Source organism: Carya illinoinensis, chromosome 11 (assembly GCF_018687715.1).
Source record: "Carya illinoinensis cultivar Pawnee chromosome 11, C.illinoinensisPawnee_v1, whole genome shotgun sequence".
In the NCBI taxonomy this organism is placed as follows: Eukaryota; Viridiplantae; Streptophyta; class Magnoliopsida; order Fagales; family Juglandaceae; genus Carya; species Carya illinoinensis.
This window is the reverse complement of record NC_056762.1, coordinates 33,304,109-33,325,939: the sequence shown is the minus strand read 5'-3', so window position 1 is coordinate 33,325,939 and position 21,831 is coordinate 33,304,109. Positions and strand designations below refer to the sequence as shown.

General features: G+C 35.8%; 3 protein-coding genes across 5 annotated transcripts; 1 reads left to right on the top strand and 2 right to left on the bottom strand.

Moving 5' to 3' along the window:
* Nucleotides 1-421: 421 nt before the first annotated feature.
* Nucleotides 422-10,403, top strand: LOC122281551 (ubiquitin carboxyl-terminal hydrolase 9-like). 2 transcript variants are annotated; one of them, XM_043093138.1, is made up of 15 exons: nucleotides 428-529; nucleotides 624-668; nucleotides 802-968; nucleotides 1,720-1,974; nucleotides 2,528-2,672; nucleotides 4,025-4,084; nucleotides 4,186-4,281; nucleotides 5,003-5,401; nucleotides 5,529-5,669; nucleotides 6,241-6,411; nucleotides 7,288-7,545; nucleotides 7,649-7,803; nucleotides 8,416-8,979; nucleotides 9,099-9,369; nucleotides 9,547-10,403. In XM_043093138.1, the coding sequence occupies exons 3-15, from the start codon at nucleotides 817-819 to the stop codon at nucleotides 9,709-9,711; spliced, it is 2,832 nt and encodes a 943-aa protein (XP_042949072.1). In that variant the 5' UTR covers nucleotides 428-529; nucleotides 624-668; nucleotides 802-816; the 3' UTR covers nucleotides 9,712-10,403. The 2 variants fall into 2 exon arrangements, with proteins under 2 accessions (XP_042949071.1, XP_042949072.1); XM_043093137.1 differs by having other exon boundaries at nucleotides 422-668.
* Nucleotides 10,404-11,224: 821 nt separating this feature from the next.
* On the bottom strand, nucleotides 11,225-14,528 carry LOC122281651 (glucan endo-1,3-beta-glucosidase 11-like). Of its 2 annotated transcripts, none has more exons than XM_043093356.1 (3): nucleotides 14,158-14,528; nucleotides 12,914-14,025; nucleotides 11,225-12,028 (listed from the first exon to the last, which is right to left on the bottom strand). In XM_043093356.1, exons 1-3 carry the CDS (start codon nucleotides 14,210-14,212, stop codon nucleotides 11,954-11,956), a joined length of 1,242 nt encoding a protein of 413 aa, XP_042949290.1. In that variant the 5' UTR covers nucleotides 14,213-14,528; the 3' UTR covers nucleotides 11,225-11,953. The 2 variants fall into 2 exon arrangements, with proteins under 2 accessions (XP_042949290.1, XP_042949289.1); XM_043093355.1 differs by having other exon boundaries at nucleotides 12,914-14,028; nucleotides 14,158-14,525.
* Nucleotides 14,529-17,998: 3,470 nt separating this feature from the next.
* On the bottom strand, nucleotides 17,999-21,604 carry LOC122282405. The gene is made up of 3 exons (XM_043094359.1): nucleotides 21,529-21,604; nucleotides 19,719-20,413; nucleotides 17,999-18,348 (listed from the first exon to the last, which is right to left on the bottom strand). The coding sequence occupies exons 1-3, from the start codon at nucleotides 21,602-21,604 to the stop codon at nucleotides 18,211-18,213; spliced, it is 909 nt and encodes a 302-aa protein (XP_042950293.1). The 3' UTR covers nucleotides 17,999-18,210.
* Between the last annotated feature and the right edge of the window lie 227 nt (nucleotides 21,605-21,831).

Here is a 21,831-nt window from a genome sequence, read left to right as displayed (position 1 = left end):
CATCATTTTTAGGTTTCGGTTGGTTATATAGTTCAGATAAGATGAGATAAGATATTTTGTTATAATTTGAATAAAATATTTTTATAATATAATTTTTTAATATTAATTTTATTTTAAAATTTGAAAAAATTAAATTATTTATTGTATTTTATGTAAAAATTTTAAAAAATATAATAATTATATAAAATAAAATAAAATAAAATAATTTGATTTTGTATAACTAAATCAATTCTAATTATTGTATTGTCGTCTTTGTAGATTAGTTTTGGGCCATTTATAAATTTTTTTATATATATTAAATTCAAAAAATTTTGGACAAGAAAATAAACGGTCAAATAGTCATAATAAATGACCCATGGCATAAGAAAAGAAAAAGTTAATAACTTTCTTGGAGGCTTTAAAGCTTGCACTCGAAGAAATGTGTGTGTGTATATATATATAAAGGACGTCTGTAAAAGATTTTTCTCTCTCAAGTTTCTGGTCCTGGTCTCTCCAAGATCACTTCCCCCACAAAGTCCTGCAATCTAGGGTTTCTTAATACACTAAATCCCTCTTTTCCTGACCGATAATTCTTCAATTAATTTTTAGTTTAATTTGATTTGGATTTTTTTTTTCCTTTTTAGTCCAGCAGTTCGATCACTTTCTCCTGCCAATTCTTGTAACTTGAGGTTCGTCCTATTCCTCAATTCCAAACATCTTTTGGAAGGAAGCCTGAAAATTTTAAGTTGTTATGGTGAATGAGGCGTGGATTTTTGGCCTTGATTTGGGTGTTGGGATCTTCTTCTAATCTTCAATTTGCAGGTTGTGTGATTGATCATGACGATTCCTGATTCGAGTTTCATGATGGACAATGGGGCGAGTTGCTTGCCGCACCCTCCCGAGGAGGAGAATCGAATCGTAACGGATTTGATGAATAAATCGGAGTCTAATTTGAAAGAAGGCAACCTCTATTACGTCATTTCCAACCGGTACTTTTTAGTTTTTGTCCTTTTATTACAAAATCAGTTTTTGTTCTTTTCGTACATACCCAGTTGGAATTTTGACATGGCAATTAATGTTTTGATATTGTATGAAGAAACTATGAAAATGTTGTTCTGGGTTTATCATGGTCAAGAGCAGTAATGATCATTGCGATATGCCATTTTTGTCTTCTTTTCCTTATGAGTTTGGGTCTTATCAAGAGAAGATGGGATCTTCTGATGGTTTTGAGCTGTAGTAAAGTATTAAATGTGGTCCTTTTGCTAGTTTTTGGTCCTTAGCTTGTTGGGTACATATCGTTCTTCTAGGAATTAGGGCAGAGCATTGAAGGATTTACATTGTGAACAAAAGGAGTTTGGGTTTTGCACAATGGGTTAAGGACATTTTTGGTGGCTTCTCTGTCTGACGGCTAATTTTAACATTAGGTATTTTGTCCATTGTCTGGTATTTTGTGCTAGGACAGATACCTAGGCAATGCTCCAATGCATTCCCACATTTAGTATGTCATATGAGTTCTATATATCCCAATTTACCATATTGCAGCTGAACTGGTCGTCAATTATTCCAAGCAATTTGCCATGCCTAGTCAATTTCAAAGATAATTTATTTCTTTCTATCTTTCAGGCAATTGAGTTGGCTTGACTAATAATACTTGTTAAGTTGATTTTTGGATTTGATTCTGTTGGTTTAACAATAAAAGACTTGTGCATGTGATTGTAATTGGTATGCATTTTTCTCTAGGTGGTTTACAAGCTGGCAGAGGTATGTTGGACAAGGCAATGGTGAATGTTCAACTGATAAGAAGTTTTCTGATTCTCAACAATCGAATGTGGTTCCTTCGAAAAGGGCGGATAGACCTGGACCAATCGATAATTCTGATATAGTTCTAGACAATAATGATTGTGGGAGCAATGAGTTAGAGGTTCGTAGAGGATTGCATGAAGGGGTGAACTATGTTTTAGTTCCTCAAGAAGCTTGGGAAAAGCTTTCTGATTGGTAACTTTTATATACATTAGTTAAAACTATTTTCTTAAATAAATACCATTGCTGTTTGATTCTGCCCCAACTTTATCAAATGTGAAGGCTGTTTGTTGATTTGAAGAAAATATGCAATGTAGTTAGTTTGAGGAATAACTTGGTTGTAATTCAACGGAGGAGTCACTTACATACACGTTATGTGGACTGTGCCTCCGTTTGTGCTTTTTGTAGAAAACGTCAACTTATCAAATAAATGAAAGGAGTCATACATAGACATATAACATCAATAAGAACAACAGATACTTGTGGCGCAATGCATCACTTGGCATGCTTTTTGTAATGTCGACATTCCAGCGTGCCAGTGGTTGTCATTATATTTGACATCTAACTGCTAATCATGTTAGTTTTTATTGTTGGAAGTATTTCGTTGGGATTATAGAATTCTATCTTATGGTTGGAGTCCTGTATTTTCAAAATGCAGGTATGAGTTGAACTCCATATTAAGAAATGATGTACCATATTTGTACAGTGCTTAGTGGTTAACAATTTTCTCAATCTTTCACTTTGTAAGGTACAAAGGAGGACCAGCATTACCGAGGAAGTTGATTTTACAAGGTGTCAAGCAGCATCAATTTCATGTGGAGGTTTACCCACTTTGTCTTAATTTGGTTGATTCAAGAGACAATAGCGAATCAGTTATAAGGTTAAGCAAAAAGGTACTAGTTTTGTTTTGTTTTGTTTTTTTTAAAAGTTACGTGGAAAAACAAAATTCTCATGCTCTAAGTACTACATGTTTTGCAATGTATTTAGGTGTTCTTTTGTATACTTTTTGTGTACACCGGCTATGCCTATTTCATTTGTATGAATAAAACGTGCTTATTACCTATAAAAAAAAAAAATGTTTTGCAATGCGCATCCTAAACTGTCAAAATTTACACATTGTACCCTACAACTGTGAATAGTAGTGAAATGGTTTAAGTTAAGATGTTTTATTGGGTTTTGGGAAATGAGAGATGAAAAGTTGAATAAAAATATTATAAAGTTCAAATATTGTTAGAATATAATTTTTTAATATAATTTTTGTTTTGAAATTTAAAAAGTAGTATTTTTTTTTGTTTTTTTTTGTTTTGTTTGGAAGTTTAGAAAAGTTGTAATGATTAGATAAAAAAGTTGAAAATTTTAAATTGAGAAGTGTTTGTGTTTGAGTAATGTTTGGGAAGGAAATTATGAGAAGTTTTGAGATGAGATTAGATGATCTCACTTCCCAAACAAAGCCCTAAAGCTTTTTGGTAATTTGGAGTGTGCATTTTGTTAATTTTGGTAGTATATATTGCACATTGCAAAACATGTGTTAGAGGGTAATAAACCTTTTATTATTTACTTAGACAGGTTTGCGCAAAATTCTCTCTAGATGATGTATTCTTGTAATTTCTTCTTACTTTTAATTCTAACAATGTATGTCAGTTGGTTGCTATGTTGGCATTATAGGCTGTAATTTCTACAATGCTTTTCAAGAGATGCTATGAATCTCCATGAATGTAATGTTTCGATGGTTCTCCCGTTTTAGCTTTTTATTTGAGGTTCTATGTCGTCAAAACATAGTGTACTGTTACTTTGTTCAAGCTTAAAAACAACATAGCTTTTGTTTTTCCTCCCTCTTAAACTGGGGTTTTCTCATTTATAGCTGTTTTGTCTGGCAAAGATACTGTCAAATTTATTTTCATGTAATCATATGATGACCAATTTATGATTGCCCTGCACTTTAGTCTGTGTTCGTCAATTATGCTGTCTATATAAGCTGCTTCATTGCTTTATTATGGTAACTTTTCTTTTAAGTATTTATTATGGTAACTTTGAGATCCACATTGACATGTACATGATGGGCCTGCCAGGAACTGTGGTTGAAAGGATGTTTGATGCTTAATGGACATCATTTGGTTTATAGGATCCTTTAGGGGTTTTCCATTATTTGAATTATGTTCTGTTATGGCTCTTATGGTCAATGTGAACCCATGCATATTGTCATTGAGCGCTTATGAACCATACTATTTTGAACTCTATTTTTCAGGCTTCTATACGTGAGCTTTATGAGACAGTGTGTGCACCTAGAGGAATAGAATATGGAAAGGTGCTTTTCTTTTGGTTTTTATCATTGGTCTTTCAATTCTTTTCTTTGAGGTGATATTAAGTTAAACTTTTTGTCCATCCTTGTTGCTTATTGCTTAGCAGGCTCGTATTTGGGACTACTTCAATAAGCGGAAACATACAGCACTAAATATTTCGAGCCAAACCCTGGAGGAATCAAACTTGCAGATCAATCAGCATGTGGGTATTCTGACAATGTATTCATCTTATACATGATGGACCCTAAATAAAGCATTGTATTTTTTGTTTCTTTGGCATGGAGTTTCAGTGGATATTTCTATGACAATTTTATTGCTTTATCAAATGATGATAATTGATACTTGCTCAGATGCTAGTGACTAGTTTTGTTGACTATTGTGCTAGTTTTTTAGTGTCTTCTGCCTGAACCTCCTCAACTTTTCTTTTTAAGAAAGTGGGGAGCATTGTTTTGATTGCTGTCACTTTTAGGCAAGCTGTTTGTTTCATGTTTCGTTCTGAACTTTAGTTGCATAGGAAGAAGAGACATGGCACAAGGTAGAGAAACGTTTTCTTTCACTTAGAAGTTATATGAAGCACCTAATGGCTTTTGGACACAATTTAAACCCTCCATTTGGTTCTTACTGGGGGAAGATTTTCTGTTTTAGTTTGAGCTCATTGGTTTAACATTGTAATGTGACTAGATTATTTGTATTTGCATGGGAAAAGGTGATGAACGTGATTCTGTAAAGAAAATTCAGGAAATGCTAAAAGAATTTTTGTTCATAATATGGCATTTATCTGGTAGAAATTTTCTGTCCTACTGTTGACAGTATGCATATTAGTTGTTGGGATGTGAGATATATATGTGCTTTTTAAGATGATCCCCAAATTTGGATATTTGGTGATAATAGCTGCATTGTTGATGCATCTTTTTTCTCCACAGATCTTTCTGGAGGTGCAAGCTGATGGACATTATTCTTCTCAATTTGGCATGGATTCAACAGGGAATGAGTTAGCTTTGGTACCTCTAGAACCTTCAAGATCATCTTTGACAATTGCAGGGGGGCCAACCATGTCGAATGGTCATTCAACCGGTTATAGTTTTAATTTGAATCGGGGAAGTGCTTTGGCCACAGGATGCAGTGATATAGATGATAGATATGATAGTTATAACTCTGTGAAGAAAGGAGATCGAGGGGGACTGGCAGGACTGCAGAATCTCGGAAATACTTGTTTTATGAATAGTGCCATTCAGTGTTTAGTCCACACGCCCCCTCTGTTTGAGTATTTCTTGCAAGATTATTTTGAGGAGATCAACACAGAAAATCCACTAGGAATGAATGTAGGTCATTTGTTCTTATCTATTCTTCCATTTATGCTTGCTTCCAATGGATTGAGATAAGTAATGAGTCATTGTGATAGTCGGTCTTTCGATTCACCCAAAGTGTATAAAAGTTGTAACCGTGCAGGGTGAGCTTGCAATTGCCTTTGGTGAGCTACTGAGAAAATTGTGGTCCTCTGGGCGAACAACAATTGCTCCGCGTGCATTTAAGGGGAAATTGGCTCGATTTGCTCCACAATTTAGTGGTTATAATCAGCATGACTCTCAGGTTAGTTGTGCAAAATGTTGAATGCTACTTTCTGCTATGTTTGTCAGTTCATATTACCATGCTATATTTTTCAGAGACTGTTATCCTTTCATGCCTGTATGATGTCAGGAAAAGAATGTCATTCTGAGGAAATCCTGGAAAAACATCATAGAGGATATTCACTTTGTTACGTGATTAGCGTCTCAAGCATTCTAAATGATTTTGATTTCTCTTCTTGAATCTAGATCATATGATCCTTTGAAAAGAAGAAAGAAGAAAGAAAACTAGGTCATTCCATCTACAATCTTCATTGTTCTGAGTCTGATCTATCAGTGATATGCTGCTTGTCTCCATTTGATCCATTAGTAATTATATGTTCTATTCTATGCATTATCCGAGAACATAGATGTTTCATGTTTGGGCCTGGTCAACCATATCTTAGTGTGTAACTGTTGCTGCTGGTTTGTTTATTATTTGACTGTGTCACATTGAATGCTGAGATGCATTTTGGAGTTCCTGTTGTTTATGTTTGGGCAGAGTCTATTTTACATTACCTTTATGTTTCTTCTGAATGATGGCATTTCCTCTCTAGGAACTTCTTGCCTTCTTACTAGATGGGCTGCATGAAGATTTGAATCGTGTCAAACAAAAGCCTTACATTGAAACAAAGGATTCAGATGGTCGAGCAGATGAGGAAGTTGCAAATGAGTGCTGGAATTATCACAAGGCCCGGAATGATTCTGTAATTGTTGATGTTTGCCAAGTAAGCAATTCTTTTTGTGTGTCTATTGTTTTGTACAGCCTAGTTTGTTTTTAGTGATGAGATGAGATTAAAGTTGAAAATTGAATAAAATATTATTAGAATATATTGTTTTAATATTATTTTTGTATTGGGATTTGAAAAAGTTTAATTGTTTATTTTATTTTTGTATTGGGATTGGAAAAAGTTGAATTGTTTATTGTATTTTGTATGGGAATTTAAAAAAGTTGTAATGATTAAGATGAGAAGATATGAGAGTTTTATGAAAGTGAACAAGGATCACAATGATGAAGTCATTAGAACCTTGTGTCATTGCACTTGATCTACCACATTGGGGCTTAGCATCAGCGCAAGTATGGCCCCATTATACCATTAGATATTTTCTTTATCAAGTAGGAATCTTCAATCATGTCTATGGATACAGTTCTTCCATAATCTTTTATAGTTTTATGCTAAACTATTTAACATATAACAAAAGAAAAAATATAAAATAAAACCTTATTAAAAACAAATCTTTTGAGTATTGGCTATTCTCCTTTACATATTTTTAATGGAAGCTTGGTGTGTAACACACTATTTACTTTCGGATCCATTATATCTATAAAAAAAAGTCTTAAATACCAATATTTTTAATGTAAGCTGATGTGGCAGGCTTCACATTAGTTGGTGTGTATAGTGTCAATAAACAGTTTTAACGAACAAATAACTCAAGGCTTGAATAATCAATGAAGCTATTATCTGTATAGGAAACAATTTGGATGTAGCTGTTTAGTTCAGCTTCTCTTTGTATCAAGATGAAGTTTTAGCAGCATTGCAACTGCAGGACTAGTTTTTTTTCATGGACAGTTCTGTTTCTAAATATTTTGAAAATTTTCTCAGGGTCAATACAAGTCCACACTGGTTTGCCCAGTGTGTGGCAAAATCTCAATTACTTTTGACCCCTTCATGTACTTATCGTTGCCAATGCCTTCAACGGTGACCCGAACAATGACAGTAACCATGTTTTATGGTGATGGAAGCGGTCTTCCTATGCCTTACACTGTGACTGTGCCTAAACATGGTTGCTGTAAAGATCTTAGCCAGGCATTGGGTACAGCATGCTGCTTGAGGGGTGATGAAAGCCTTCTTCTTGCAGAGGTGAACATATCTTTCATTGATTCTGAAATTTTTGTTTTCTTTACCATTACTATTTCACTTCTGATAATTCTTGTGGCTGAGGAGCTTGATTTTGATTTTATAGGTTCGTGAACATGCTATCCATCGGTATTTTGAGAACCCTTTGGAATCATTAGTTTCAATAAAGGATGATGAACATGTTGTCGCCTACCGATCCAAGAAGGTTACAGGAAGAATAAAACTAGAAATTATTCATCGAGTGCAGGAAAAGCAGGAAAAGTAAGCTTACTTCCTTAATCTCTGGTTATTTGGTATCTGATTGATAATTTTACTTATTGAATGTAGTCCCAGCCTGTCTTGGAAGTCCATGGTTTGTGTGGGTTAGGCTGAATGAGATATGTTGACCCATCACAAGACATTATCTTTTAATTTGAGAAGAACACTAGACTGATTTAAATTCAGTTCCAAGGATGGTGTGTGGTGAAGAATAATGATTATTTTCTCCATACCATTTATTCATTCCCATCCCGATCAGGTATTTAAGGACTTGAATTATTTTTCTCTGATCATGGTCTTTCCATAAGGCCCCGGGTGCATTGGGTTTTATGTCGGTTACATCTTACGATGATGGATGCAAATATATCCATTTCTAAATCATCACGCATTTGCTATGAATGTTGTACGAGCTCAATTTTGATAAACAAATTTTTGTTATAGTATGCGAGTACTTCCACACAAGCTATCGAGGGAGAGGAGGAACTGCCTTTCCTTAGTGGACCAATCATCTAGTTGTTGCCTATGTGTTGATTTAAGTCAACACATAGGCAACAACTAGATGATTGGTCAATTTGACTTTTTTTTTAACAAAATATTTTTTACTTTTATGTGCAGATTCACATCAGAGAATCTCAAGGGTGGGGGTAGGAAGCATTTTGGAACACCTCTGGTGACTTATTTGGGTGAAGATGCTCTAAATGAAGCTGATATCAGTATAGCTGTTTCTAGAATGCTCTCACCTTTGAGAAGAAGATATTCTTCTTTGACTCATAAAGCTCATAACAGCAAGGAAAATGGCTTTGTTTCAGAAACCACCAATGAACCGTTGGGCAGCTATAATTCTCAATCCGGGCCAGGAGACCAATCAATCAACAACACAGAACTAGAGGAAACATCCAGCAGGGACATGTCCTTGCAGCTGTCTTTGACTAATGGAATTGGTTTGAGCTGTAAGCCAATTGACAAGGATTCTCTTGTTAAATCCAGTCAACTTGTTAAGGCTTTTCTGGACTGGAGTGACAAAGAACATGAATTATACGATTCCAGTTACCTCAAGGATCTCCCAGAGGTTCACAAGACTGTGTTCACTGTTAAGAAAACCTGGCAGGAAGCTGTCTCTTTGTTTTCATGCTTGGAGGCGTTCTTGACAGAAGAACCTCTAGGGCCAGATGACATGTGGTAAAATACTTCATAAATCCTTTTAATTGCTTTTAAATTATATAGTTATGAATTTCCGGCCAATGCTTTTCGAATGGTGTATTATTTAGGATTATCCTACCTTTTAATTTTGAATGCAGGTACTGCCCAAGGTGCAAGGAACATAGACAAGCGACAAAAAAACTTGATTTGTGGATGTTACCGGACATCCTTGTTGTTCACTTGAAACGGTTTTCTTACAGCAGATATCTGAAGAACAAACTTGACACTTATGTGAATTTCCCCATTCGCAATCTTGATTTGAGCAAATATGTGAAAAGCAAAGATGGGAAATCTCACGTGTATGAGCTATATGCCATCAGCAACCATTACGGTGGTCTTGGTGGTGGGCACTACACTGCACATGCCAAGGTAAAAGATAAGACTAATAATAATCCAGATCGTGTCTTTTTTTTTTTTTTGGATCTTAAGTGGAAGATACTTGATAGATACCATAATACGTGCTATCTCAGATTTTTTATATTTATAATTTAGAAAAAAAAAAAAAATAGACACTGGCTTTTATGCCTCAACTTTGTCAATGTGCAGTTGGTCGATGAGAATAGATGGTACCATTTTGATGACGGTCATGTGGCTCCAGTTGATGAAAATGAGATCAAGACATCGGCTGCGTATCTATTATTCTATCAAAGAGTTAAAACTGGACCAGGGGCGGAGGAAGGAGAGACATCACGGGCTAACATGGATTTCTGAAGGCAACTATGGGGTTCATTATGTTGTTTCGTTGCTGTTGAGCTTCCCTTTTACAAGGTGTAGCTGATTTTTGTTTAGGCATCAAGTTCACAGAATGATGCGTTTGCTTACCTGAACAAACTCGGGAACCCACTTCATGATATAAGGGTCACTGAGATTAATGTGGACATACCCAAAATTGGAAGCGGTTTCAGAACATTGGCTCGGCTTATATGGTTTGCGGATGGCTCGCTCTTGCCCTTTGTTGTGGGAACAAGGGATAGTCTCTTATTAATTTTCTGATATGGTGGGATTTTGGCTAGCTATTAGGCTGCGTATGGATAGATTTCTGGCTGTACTGTTCTATGCGGGGTGGATGTAGGCAACTCTCCCCACAAACCATCTATTTTCCAAAATGCCCTGCTGCTGGTCTTGCCAACGGTTATTCTATTGGAAATCATTGTTGTTCAAGTTCTGTAAGGTATTTAGAAGTATGATCATGGCTGCAATGTCTGGACAGTGCGGCTCAATGTAATCCGGAGATAGATTGTACTTGTAAGCTTAAGCTTGAGTTTTAAAGACGAAAAAGGAAAGGAACAAATCAAACCGGCAAAAAGGCATTTTTGCCGCATCATCATTTTAATAAGATTTTTTATAATTTATTTCGAATGGGGGCTAAAGAGCGTATCGGCCCACTTATATTTATTTGCTAAGATCTAGGATTCTTGGAGGTCAAGAAAGTGTGCCTTGTGAAAATTGCTCTGGTGCATCAACTACACCATAAATTTTATTTTAATTTTTATATTTTTATGTCAGGAAACCTTTTCAAGGCAGGGCTGTTTAGATCCACTCTTGTAAAGTAAATTTTAATTATTTGCACTTACACGAAAGTTTTCTTACACGAAATATGTTAGATTTTTCAATAGGGAATGTGAGCTTAAAGAAATTATTTGCACTTATGAGGACCTAGAAAAAAGTGATAATTCAAGACTAAGATCTTTACCATTTAGAGCATTGGTAATGATTTCTTTATCTTCATATGTAAAATTACATATTTTGAAGATTGATTTTGTGATTTTGAATATGAAGAAAAATTTTTATATTGAATTATGTATTTTTTGATCAAATAATAATAAAATAATAAAGAGAGAAGAGAAAAAAGAAAAGAGAGAAAAAGATAGAAAAGAGTTGGGAAGAGAAAGAAAAAATAATAAAATAATATTTAAAGAAGGAAAAGGACATCTTCAAACATGAATAACGATTGTTCATAGTTATTTAAAATTATGAAGAAAATAAATCAATGTAAATGAAATTGTGGCAAGTTTATTCAAATTTAACTTCAAAAATGAAGATAAATAAACTATTGTTAGTGCTCTAAGCCAACCCCTTGGGGCATCACTCAAGGCGTAACGCACCATAAATTATGCTATAATATGCTCATTATTTTGTTGGAGGATGAAAGATTCTCTAAAAAAGAAAAAATTGACTCATCATGCAACTTTTCCTCATAAATTATTCTAATATTCTCAAGAGATTTAAAAAAGAAGAAAGATTATCATCAATCATGGCATAATAAAATTCCCTCTGTTCACAGGCTTACAGCAATGAAAAGGAAGGAGATTAAACAAACATATATCAAATCAATAATCTAACCTAAGACTAAAGAATAGAATACAGTCCAACTCCTCCATCTACCAAACTTAATGCCTAACAAATAATTGTGATTCGGAAGATAAAAAAGGTAAAAAGGGAGAGAAAGTCACAGTTCAATGCCAACTAAAAAGTTTGAAAAATAATAAAAAGGGTCCAACAAACACCTAATCATCCTCCATTTTCAATCCTCAAGGAACCCTACACTGTCACTACAACCACCACCAGCATTGATCAATTGAAAGAAAACGTAGAAGTGGGGACAAAAGATGCCATAGTGTGTAGGGTCCATTGAGGATTAACATATTATGGAGGGTGGTGAACTTTGGTTGGATGAATATAAACAAATAAATAAATGATTCCCAGAACATTAGTCGCGTACAAGTGAAGAAACATGAAAGGATTTCTGTTTGGACTGTTTGGACACCTTTTGTTCTTTTCCAAACTGCGAAGCTGCCTCTGACCTCTTTTTATTCTTCTTTTCCTCTTCTTTTCTCCCTCCCCCTCTACTGCCTTTTTTTTTTTTTTTTTTTTTTTTTTAAAAGTTTTAACGGCTCTCCTGCTTTTCTGCTTTGTAGACGATGGCAAATTTAGAACACTTGCTTTTCCAAAATTAATAAAGTACCAATCTAATCACCATAGACATGATGACAAAGAATGCTGGGCCAACTCCCAAATGATATCTCTCCTGAAATCAGCATTTCAAGTGATATTAGTTCCAAAGATAGTCTCAAAAACTATACAAAATAAACTTGATTTGTACGTTTATTTTTGTGTAATTCTTATATAACTAAAGTATATCTAGCACCTTCAGATTATCATCCCTTTTTTAATCTTCTTTTAAAACTATCAAACAATAATTATATTCCAAACTACTGTATCTTGACAATATAATATGTCCGGCACCTTTACTAAAATTGATAAAAATAAAATAAAATATGCCACATAATCTTAATAATTAGATCATGATCCAAGAGATAAAATCATAACAAAATAAGAAATTTGTTTATACAGACAGTTTTGGTCATTTAGATGGCGAAATGATGGTTTTATGATATGTTAAATAGATAGAGGAAAATCTTTGATGTTGGTTTTCTCTGCAGGGTCATTTTCAGTTCCTAGAGATTCCAACTACTAGGGTTTAATGTAAACAACACCTGTTCCCCTTCAATATCTAACTACGGGACCAGTGTTGATTATGAATCTCTAAATATCTTTATCGAGTTTGCATAGGCCATTGAATTTGGAAATTGGACCACAATAACTTGTGCATAATGCACATTATCCTGTCCCATCTGCTGTCGTTTAGCAGCTACAAGGAGGAGCATTTCGGGTTGGTTTTTCCAATTCATCGATTATGATATTATTTTTGGGAAAATGAGAGTTTTATAATAATTTAAGGTGCAAGATTAATAATTCATTATGATAATGTATAGACACTCAATGATTATGATTATAATTTTCTCCATATTTTGAACTCATTTCGCACAGTAAATTATGTTACAATATCTTTTTTTATAAGAGCAAAAAGAAATATAAAAAAAAAAAATGATTGGACTGAATGGTCACTCACCGGAGAAGAAGAGGAAATGGACAAATAACCGGTGGAAGAACTCTCCGGCGTCGTGTCTGGCATACCGGAGCTCTCGGGAGTGGATCCCCCAAAACTCGTAGCGTTGCTAACCCCTTCGTTTGTGGCAATTCCTAGCGAGTACGCCGGAGTACCGTCCGGCTTGAACAGCCCGTAATTCCTCTCGGAAGTCGGTCCGGGTTTCATGTTCTCGTTGAACAAAGCAAAGACGTAGATATTTAGGTTGAAGCTCGGCCTCATCGGCGTCCCCTTTTTCTTCATAAGCTTAAAGAGGTTCCCGTTGTACTTCTTTGCGTTCTCCGGGGTAGCACCGGCCTCATCCTCGTCCCCTCTCGAGGGCCAACCCGTCTCGGAGATGTGAACAGGCAGCTTCTTGTAACCAGCCGAAGCTAGAGCGGCGTACACGGCGTCGATCTGCGCGATCAGCATGTTGTCGTAGCGGAGGTTCGTGGAAGGGTCTACGATCCCTGAGTTCGGCTGGAAGAGAACGAAGTCCAGTGGGACCTGCTTCGGGTTCGCCTTGTACGCGAAGAAAGGGTACGCGTTGATCAAGAATGGCGAGCCCGTCTTGGCGTGGAAGCTCAAAAGTTGGTTTATACAGCTCGTTAGATCGCGACGAAAAGCCCCGGCCGAAGGTGGGTATGAGGTTTCGAGAATGGCCAAGGAGTGAGCGGTAGTCACAGCCACCTGTTTGTCTAACCCAAGATTCACGAGCGCTGTGTGTACGCTCTGCATCGCTGGAAGAAGAGAGCCTGTGAGAGTGGTGTCGTTGAAGGTTAAAACTTCGTTGCCCACGAAGATGGAGGTGATGTTTGTCGCCGGGAGGAAGGTCTGGACGTTGGTCTTGACCCAAGCTTCGGCTTTCTCGGGGTCCTTCATCTTCGCCAAGTAGTCATTACCCAAGCCGACTATGAATTCCACGCCGGTGTTGGCGAATGCTTGGAGCACTTTTGGATCTGCGTCGTACAGCTTCACCTTAGTGGCACCCACAGATTTCACAAGAGGGACTACGTCCTCTGGTGAAGGTAGATTGTTCGCTATTTGGCCGTAGTTTATTCCGATTGAAGCAACCATTAGAGGAAATAACAAAATGCCTACTGCAGAGTACATAAAGAATCATCCCCAAGAAGATGAAAACCAAAAAGTTAGCAAATTTATAACCCAATTTACCAAATTAAACCAAAAGCTACAACCTTTTTCAGAAACCAGAGGATCGTGTAGAGTACCTGAGATGATAAGAAGCAGCACTGAAGAGCAGAAGTGAAATGCACCCGACTCCATGGGTTTTAATTGGGATCTCTCTCCAGCAAGAGATGAATGATAATGAACTTGGCAAAAAAATAAAGAATGATAATGAAATTTTGTTGATGGTTGATGAAATAAATGCTTCCTACTCAAGATATGAGATCCAACTGTAAAAGTATGCAAATGCAGCTCTTCAAAAAGAGGAGCTGTAAAAGGTGGAAGTGACAGCAAATGCTGAGTCGCAGCTACGAATTCTGTCTGAATAACTTGAAAGCTACAGCAGCAAGAGAGGCCAGAGAGAGTGATGTGAAGCAGTGAAGGTATAGTGCTCAGCGCTCTCTCCACTAGATAGCCGGACAATCGGCGGGATTAGTTGAAACGGCTGATTTATGGCCTAATTTTATAGGGAAATGATAAAGAGATAATATTTCTTTATAACTTTCTTTTATAAAAATGTTTTAAATAAATGATTAAAACATAATATCAAGAACATTATTTTATAAAAATATCTTCTATTTAAAAATAAAATTATAGAAATTTTAAAAAAAAAAAGACATGTATAGGTTTGAAGAATTATTTGAAAGTAGGCATTTTTATAAAACTTTTTTTAATTTTTTCTTATTCAGAGAAATAGAAAATAAACTTGAGATTTTAAGTATAGATTACTTTTTTTCTTTTAAGGAGTTCCTAGGCATGCTAATAGCCGAGTTCTTCTATACAACTTCCTCCTGTAGCTCAACCTCCGCACTCCAGCTGACGTGGCTGCCTTTTTTTTTTTTTTTTTTTTTTTAAAAAAAATCTGAAAACATGCGTTTTTTGTCCTTCTTGGTTGATTTCAAATTCTCACCCCCACCCCGCATGCTGTTTCACTTCTTCATTCCCTTCCCCCGCATTCTCTCTCTAACTTCCTCCACTCATTTCCTTTCGCCGACTTGACCATCTGCCGACAGTGGCTCCATCATTCCGGCACCGTGTAAGAAAATTCCTCTGGATTTACTATTCCGTACAAGGGTCGCGGTGGTAAGGTGGTCCAGATCTATCGTCGGACGTGGGTCATACAAATCGAGCGTATCACTCGCGAGAAGGTGAGCGGGTCCACTGTCAACATCGGCATCAATCCATCCAAGGTAGTAATCACCAAGCTCTGCCTCGACAAGGACCGTAAGTTCCCCCTCGACCGTCGATAATTTAATATATCAAGGAAACATTTTTCTGGGACCGTCGATACCCACTGCCCAACTCATCGTCTCTTCCGCCCAGCATTATTCTTTGCTTGGTGCTTTGCCGACAAGGGTAAGAAATTAAAGAAAGGATTTTTATTTTTCTCTTTTCATTTTGTCTCTCCTTTTCTAGCATAATGTTTTTGTATTTAATGGATATTTGAGTTTGTGTTTGTTTTTTGATCTGTGTTTTGTGTGGTTTTTGGTTGATTTGTAGTGTCTCCGATTAGTGTTAAAAGTGAGCGATTCTTGCTTTCGTTTTAAAGGTGGGTGGGTGTTCCTTTTTTTCGCTTGTCCAGCACTACGTATGTAAGTATATACGTCTAAAAAGGAGTGAGCTTGTCGAAAAGATGCTCACAAAGGAACTATTGAGAGGGTTCAAGGAAGGGAATTGGGAGCAAAAGTGACTCTAAAGTGAATCAACCTTCATTTAAATCCTTTTTTCAATTTCCTAGTTGTTCTCTCTTGCTTTGCTATTTAAGCTCCAAGTGCTGTACATGATCAAAGTGGAATATTTCCAATTTCTGTGGGGTTTTTGGTTGATCTGTGATTTTTGTTCATTATCTATTTATGGGCTTTTTGTGTTCTGTTTTGGTTTTGTGGGGGTTTTGATTGGGTTGATTTAGATGTGTTCTGAATAAGTTGATAGCTTTATTCTTTTACCTCCTTGTGTTATTTTCCTTTTCTTCTACCGTGGATTAATCACCGGTTCACATAATTAAAAAGACATTCCTAAGAAGCAGATTTACAGAGATTGTGTTAGTTTTGGTTCTTCGGAAATATTTGTCTATGCCTGCGTAAATATCGCTGTGTCTAGTTACTAATTAACTGAGCAAGTGTAAATATTGCTATCATTATTACCTTCGAGGTTACTATTGTTGTTTTCTTGTATTTTAATATCACCATTCTCTATGCAAGAAGATCTACTCACCATTTCTTAATAAAAATGAATGTGTAAATATTTGGTCAAAGAACTTCATCTCTAATCCCAATCCTGTTGCTAAATGAGTCATTCCTACAACAATAGTCTGATTTTGGCTGACTCTTGAAAAGGTCACTAGTGACATTGGACACTTCATCCAACATTATATTTGCATTGCAATTGCTATTGTTACTCACCCACACATGCTTGCATTTCAGATTGTGCAAAATCTTGATTTGCCTAATGTCGGCTTGTTGAACAAAGCAACTTCCTTACTTATAAAAAAAAATCCCACTAGCCAATTTTAATTATGGAAATTGAACTAGTTCAAATCTTGTGGAGTCAAACTGATGTTTTGTTAGGATATTGTGTATCTTTTATGGTAGTTGAGTTAAAAGCCACATCGCAAGGAATGCAATAAATTGGAGTGCTTTTGCTTCCACTGGCTTGATTTTAGTTTAAAATAAATTTAAAAACATGCTTGCATGTAGAGATCATATCTGTACTTAATTGATGATGTTCGGTTTCATTTCGCATGCTTTTGTTTCTTCTAATTGTTGATAGGCGAAGGGGAAGATGGAAGGCCACCCATGCCTTCGATATCGATTTTGCCGAATTAGATACACATTATTAGTTTGAAAACGTTATTAATGTTTTATAGTGCAACATTAAGTTAATGCATTTTTTACACTTTGTTGTAGGAATGAATGATGGTTTCGTGTCCATCATGAATGTGGATGATGAGTGCAAAGTCAAGAATGCATTCTGGGCTAACGCATGTATCCCCAAGTGATGACCATGTGACTGCATTCTTGCACCATTTGAAGGACTTTGATGTCTTTGTTTTAATTTTTCAATTTTGCATATCTAAATGTCGTGCATGCCCCATGGGACCTAGTGCAAGTCAATGGTCGTGTTTATGCAACAATTGGTTTAGATGAATTAGTGTAACAAATGGGTAAATGTGTATTTGTAAATAGTTGAATGGGATATGAAAATTATTTTTATTGCAACTTACTAGAGGCCCAAAGGGAGTATGGAAACCATTCTAAAATGGTTGAATAGGGTATGGAAATTGTTTTTGTTGTGACTTACTAGAGCTGGTATGGAAATGATTGTAAAGTTTGCACACAATCGGCATGGAAATGATTGTAAATATGGTTTAATTGATCCTTTTATGCAAGTTGATCAATCTAACAGGTTATGATTATGAAGGAGCCCCGAAGGGTGTTAATTCTTTTTCCACTAAGATTGTGGTTGTGGTTCTAGTTAATGCATTTTTTTAGTTGAGAAATTTATGCTTTTAGTTGAGGAATTCGTTTTCCACTAAGATTATAGGCTATGATTTTTTTTGGTTGAGGAATATATGTTTTTCATATATAGAAGCCCTGCAACTTAATTGGATGTTGCTGAGGTTCAATTTAATTGGAATGGTTCAATTCAACGAGAAATTGAAATGAAGACGAAACTTCAAAATTGCATTGAACAGCTTAAAGAAATGGATATATTCTGCGATTTGGGACATGGAAACTCTGATTGAAGATCTAAAATCCAAGGTTACAAAAGCCAAAAATAAGACCGAGATTGCAGAGGAGCAATGCATTTTGCCATTTGAAACTAACGTAGATATTAATAATGAAATGTCCTTTGAAATATCCATAAGCACATTAGCTTTATGACATTCCTGCACTTTAAGCCATTTTCAATTAAAAGTTATTGACAAACATAGCTAAAAGACTTCGTACATGCAAACCTTAGCATGCTCATGTTTGCAAGAGTATATACAACTTAGAAGAAACTAGATTACATTACAATGTTTCATGCCCATCTCAAAAATGAGAGCTACTTACTCAAAATAGATTAGATTACATTTGAAACTATCCCCATACATTCTATAGCATGATCCAACCAAAAACTATTACAAGAAAAGCGCCAGTGCTTTGTGGAAATGCTTTTGTCCTATGCATATCATCCCCTTGAAACAACAAATGTGAAGAACTACCAGCTTTTGTCCTATGCATATCATCCCCCTGAAACAACAACAAATGTGAAGAACTACCAACAAGTTAAAAATATACATGACAACATGTCAAATGAAACAAAAAGAGTTCATTGATAGGTACCCATGACAAAAGTGAAAAGTCTTATATAAGCAACAGATGAATGCAAGAAGCAATAAAAAAAAAAAAACCATGATAACATTAGAGGAAAATGATCAACTTCAAAGCTATCGTCCTCTAAAATGGACATGCCAGTCTCATAGCACTTTGCCAACAAACAGAGTAGAAGAAACTCTGGATTCAAAGTAGTCAAATGTTGTCCATATTGCGGAAACCATATGAAAAATACATTACAGTCCAATATGTAGTGGGATATAAGTAATTTTTCTGGGTTTTATAGGTAGGGTGTGAATAATTGCTTATATACCGATTGTTATATGTTAAGAAAAAGTTGATTCTATTTATTCACAAAACCAACCATAAAGAGACAAAGAGATGGACCTCAAAAAGTTTAATAGCCAGTCAAAAGAACTCCTATAAAAATTTCTTTATGGTCTCATAAATAAAGAAAAAAAATAAAAAAATATGAGTGTCCTTTAAATGAAAATAAATAAATCAATCAATTTCTGGTCGAAAGCACTTCTCTTTTATGATTAGGCAGGTTCATTGCTCTTGAAAAGAACTTCTCTTTTAGAATTGGGGATGTTCAATGCATTCTTTCATCTTGAAAGCATAGCAACCAAAACTAGTCCCAGCGCAGCTCCATCACAGAGCACAAATGAAAGTGGTCCCAGCTCAGACTCACGCTAGGGTCCTCAGCATCTCCACTCAGAAGATTCCTCTAGAATATTTGTGTAATTCTATTGTGAAAATATTCTTTGTATTAAGGATTTGTAATTCGGTTGTAACGGCCTCACAACTGGGCTAAAATATCAGTGCACACCATCTGCTCGACACAATGTCTGAGCACAATAGTGTATTGATTTCCTATAAATAGCACATTGTATATCCAACTTTGACATGAATGAAATATAGAATTCATCATTCCTTCACATCTTCTGTGTATGAAGTTCAAATCGCTACTTTTCACTTTGTTATATGCTCCACTTCAATTCAGGGCAAGGTCTTTCAAGCCAGCTTATTCCCCCAAAGACATGAGCTGATGAAATGGATGACTATTCTTCTTCAAATGCAAAGAGCTTTATTCTATTATAGGAAAATCCCAAAGATCTCAAACACACAAAGGCAAAGAAATATTTGCAAACAACCCAATTATTTCTACAAACTTAGAAGATCTTTTAGCTTTACTTAAAGGCCAGCATCGCAAACGTAGATGATAATTTAACAAAAACTTAAAGATAAGAAAAAATTGCAAGAAGCAGTTAAAATAGATTTATCACCTTGACAAGACTGCTGGGGCTTGGTCTAAAACTTGTAACCCAAACAAAATGGCGAAATAGGTGTGACTGAGTGAGTATCAGCTTGAACGAAAGAAGGGTTTTTGAGGGTTCGAGGCACAGATTGGGACTCAAGGGCTTGGGAGAGTGACGGTGAGAAAGATTGGGACTAAGGGGGGTGAGGGAGATGGGGTCTTCGTTGAGGATGAAAAATAGCTTTTGTAGGGTTTCAAGGGTGAGGGACCTCCAGGTGATGGGTGAGGGAAGAGTACGATAAGGGGTTGAGGGAGAAGAAATGGGCGCTAGTGTTGGAGAAGAGACGGGTTGAGGGAGAAGACTTTGATACTGGGGGTTCGGGACTGAAGGGGGTTTTGGCGTCTGGGTGAGAAAGAAGTTGAGATGGGTGTCGGGGTGAGAAAGAAGCTTCAAGTGAGAGGAAGGAGGAGTTGAAATAATGAGAGATATGGGGGAGAAGAATGAGAATGAAGGTACCCAGTCCAGAGGTCTTCGTCGAGTGAGGTCGAGAGGTCTTCGAGTGAGAGGTCTGAAGAGGGAGACTGAAGCGGGAGAATAAAGCTCGGGTTTCAATTTCTCAATTTCAATAAACCGTGACGTGTGCTCCGAACCGGTTGGCCACGTCAGGAGTGTGGAGTGCGGAAAAAAACCCGGAGGCTGGATAGACTTTTTCGCTAATAGCCCTTGTCATGTTTTTTGAAAAAAGCAACGACTGAAATGTAGTACGTGTGATGTGGTTGATTCTTTGTGGAGCAACGGTTATGATGTCTACGTTTGTGTGGGCCCAATAGTTGTTCTCCGACAAACTTCACATGGCCACCATTTCCATATCGGCAAGCTTTTTGCCAACTTAACAACGTTTTTAAGAGTTAACAAATTGGAAGAATATAGTTGTATTCTACGTATAAATATTGTATTTATTTAATATGATTGATTAAAAAATAAATTTTATTAAAATTAATATTAATTTAAATTTTAAATATAAAATTATTAATATTGATATGTAAATTTATATACAAGCTTACTTATACGTAATAAAATTTTAAAATCTAAATAAATAATAACAATCAAGAATATCTTAAAAATGTCTAATTGCTTTGTTTTAGGGTATAAAAATTGCTACAGCACTCAATTTTATAATATATTAAAGTAGTTTTATAATTTCAACTCATTTACTTAATTTATGAGTTTCATTTTATAAAAATAATTTATAATTAAAATATTTCTTTTTAAATTTTATTTTCACTCAAAATGCTCAATGCAAATACCTTTCGATTTTCTCCAAAAATAAAAATGAAATGACAACTTGATCTTCTCGTTAAAATGAGGATGAAACAGAGAATATTTTCAATCTTATACGTTACAGTAAATGATCATAAAATTTAATTTTAAAAAATAATAATAGATACAAGTTTTATGTACAAGATTTTATATGAATTTTTTATTAAAAAATGAATTTTATCCAAAAAATAATAATTACTTTTTAAGATAAAGTGTACCTTTTTATAAAAGCTTGGTGGGAATCAGGACAAATCATTTAAAAAAAAAAAAAAAAAGTAAGCCATAGATATTGAGGCACCTGCCTCCCACCCAAATTCTTCAACTCTCGTGACAGCGTTCTCTTTTTATTTTGTGCGGTAGACTCGCATGTTTCTTTCCTCTTGCTGTGTCCGTCTTTCTGAAAGAAAAACCAGCACAGTACACCACTACGTGGCATACATGCACCACAACAAAAGAGACATGAGTGCCTTTCGGCGACTCTGCTTAATCATTCGACTCTGCTAGTCCCAGCCGTTGCCTATGTCAGGGGGTAAATACTGTTTGCGCCATCTCCACACTTGGATTTGGAGCTTCGCAGCAGAAACGTACTCCATGGCAAACAATAAAAAGATTACATGTTTTTGACATGATGGAACTTATCTCAAACTTGCTCCCAAGTCTTGTAGAAAATTCCCTCCTTTAGAACCCCAAACTACATATTAAGGATCTGGGTAAAAGGCTGGCTCGTATAAAATGATAATGATGCAGAAAAGGGCCTATGCCAGCCATTCATTTTACACGTCAGTTATAGGTTCCAATGGTGGGAATGACAATAAAAGGT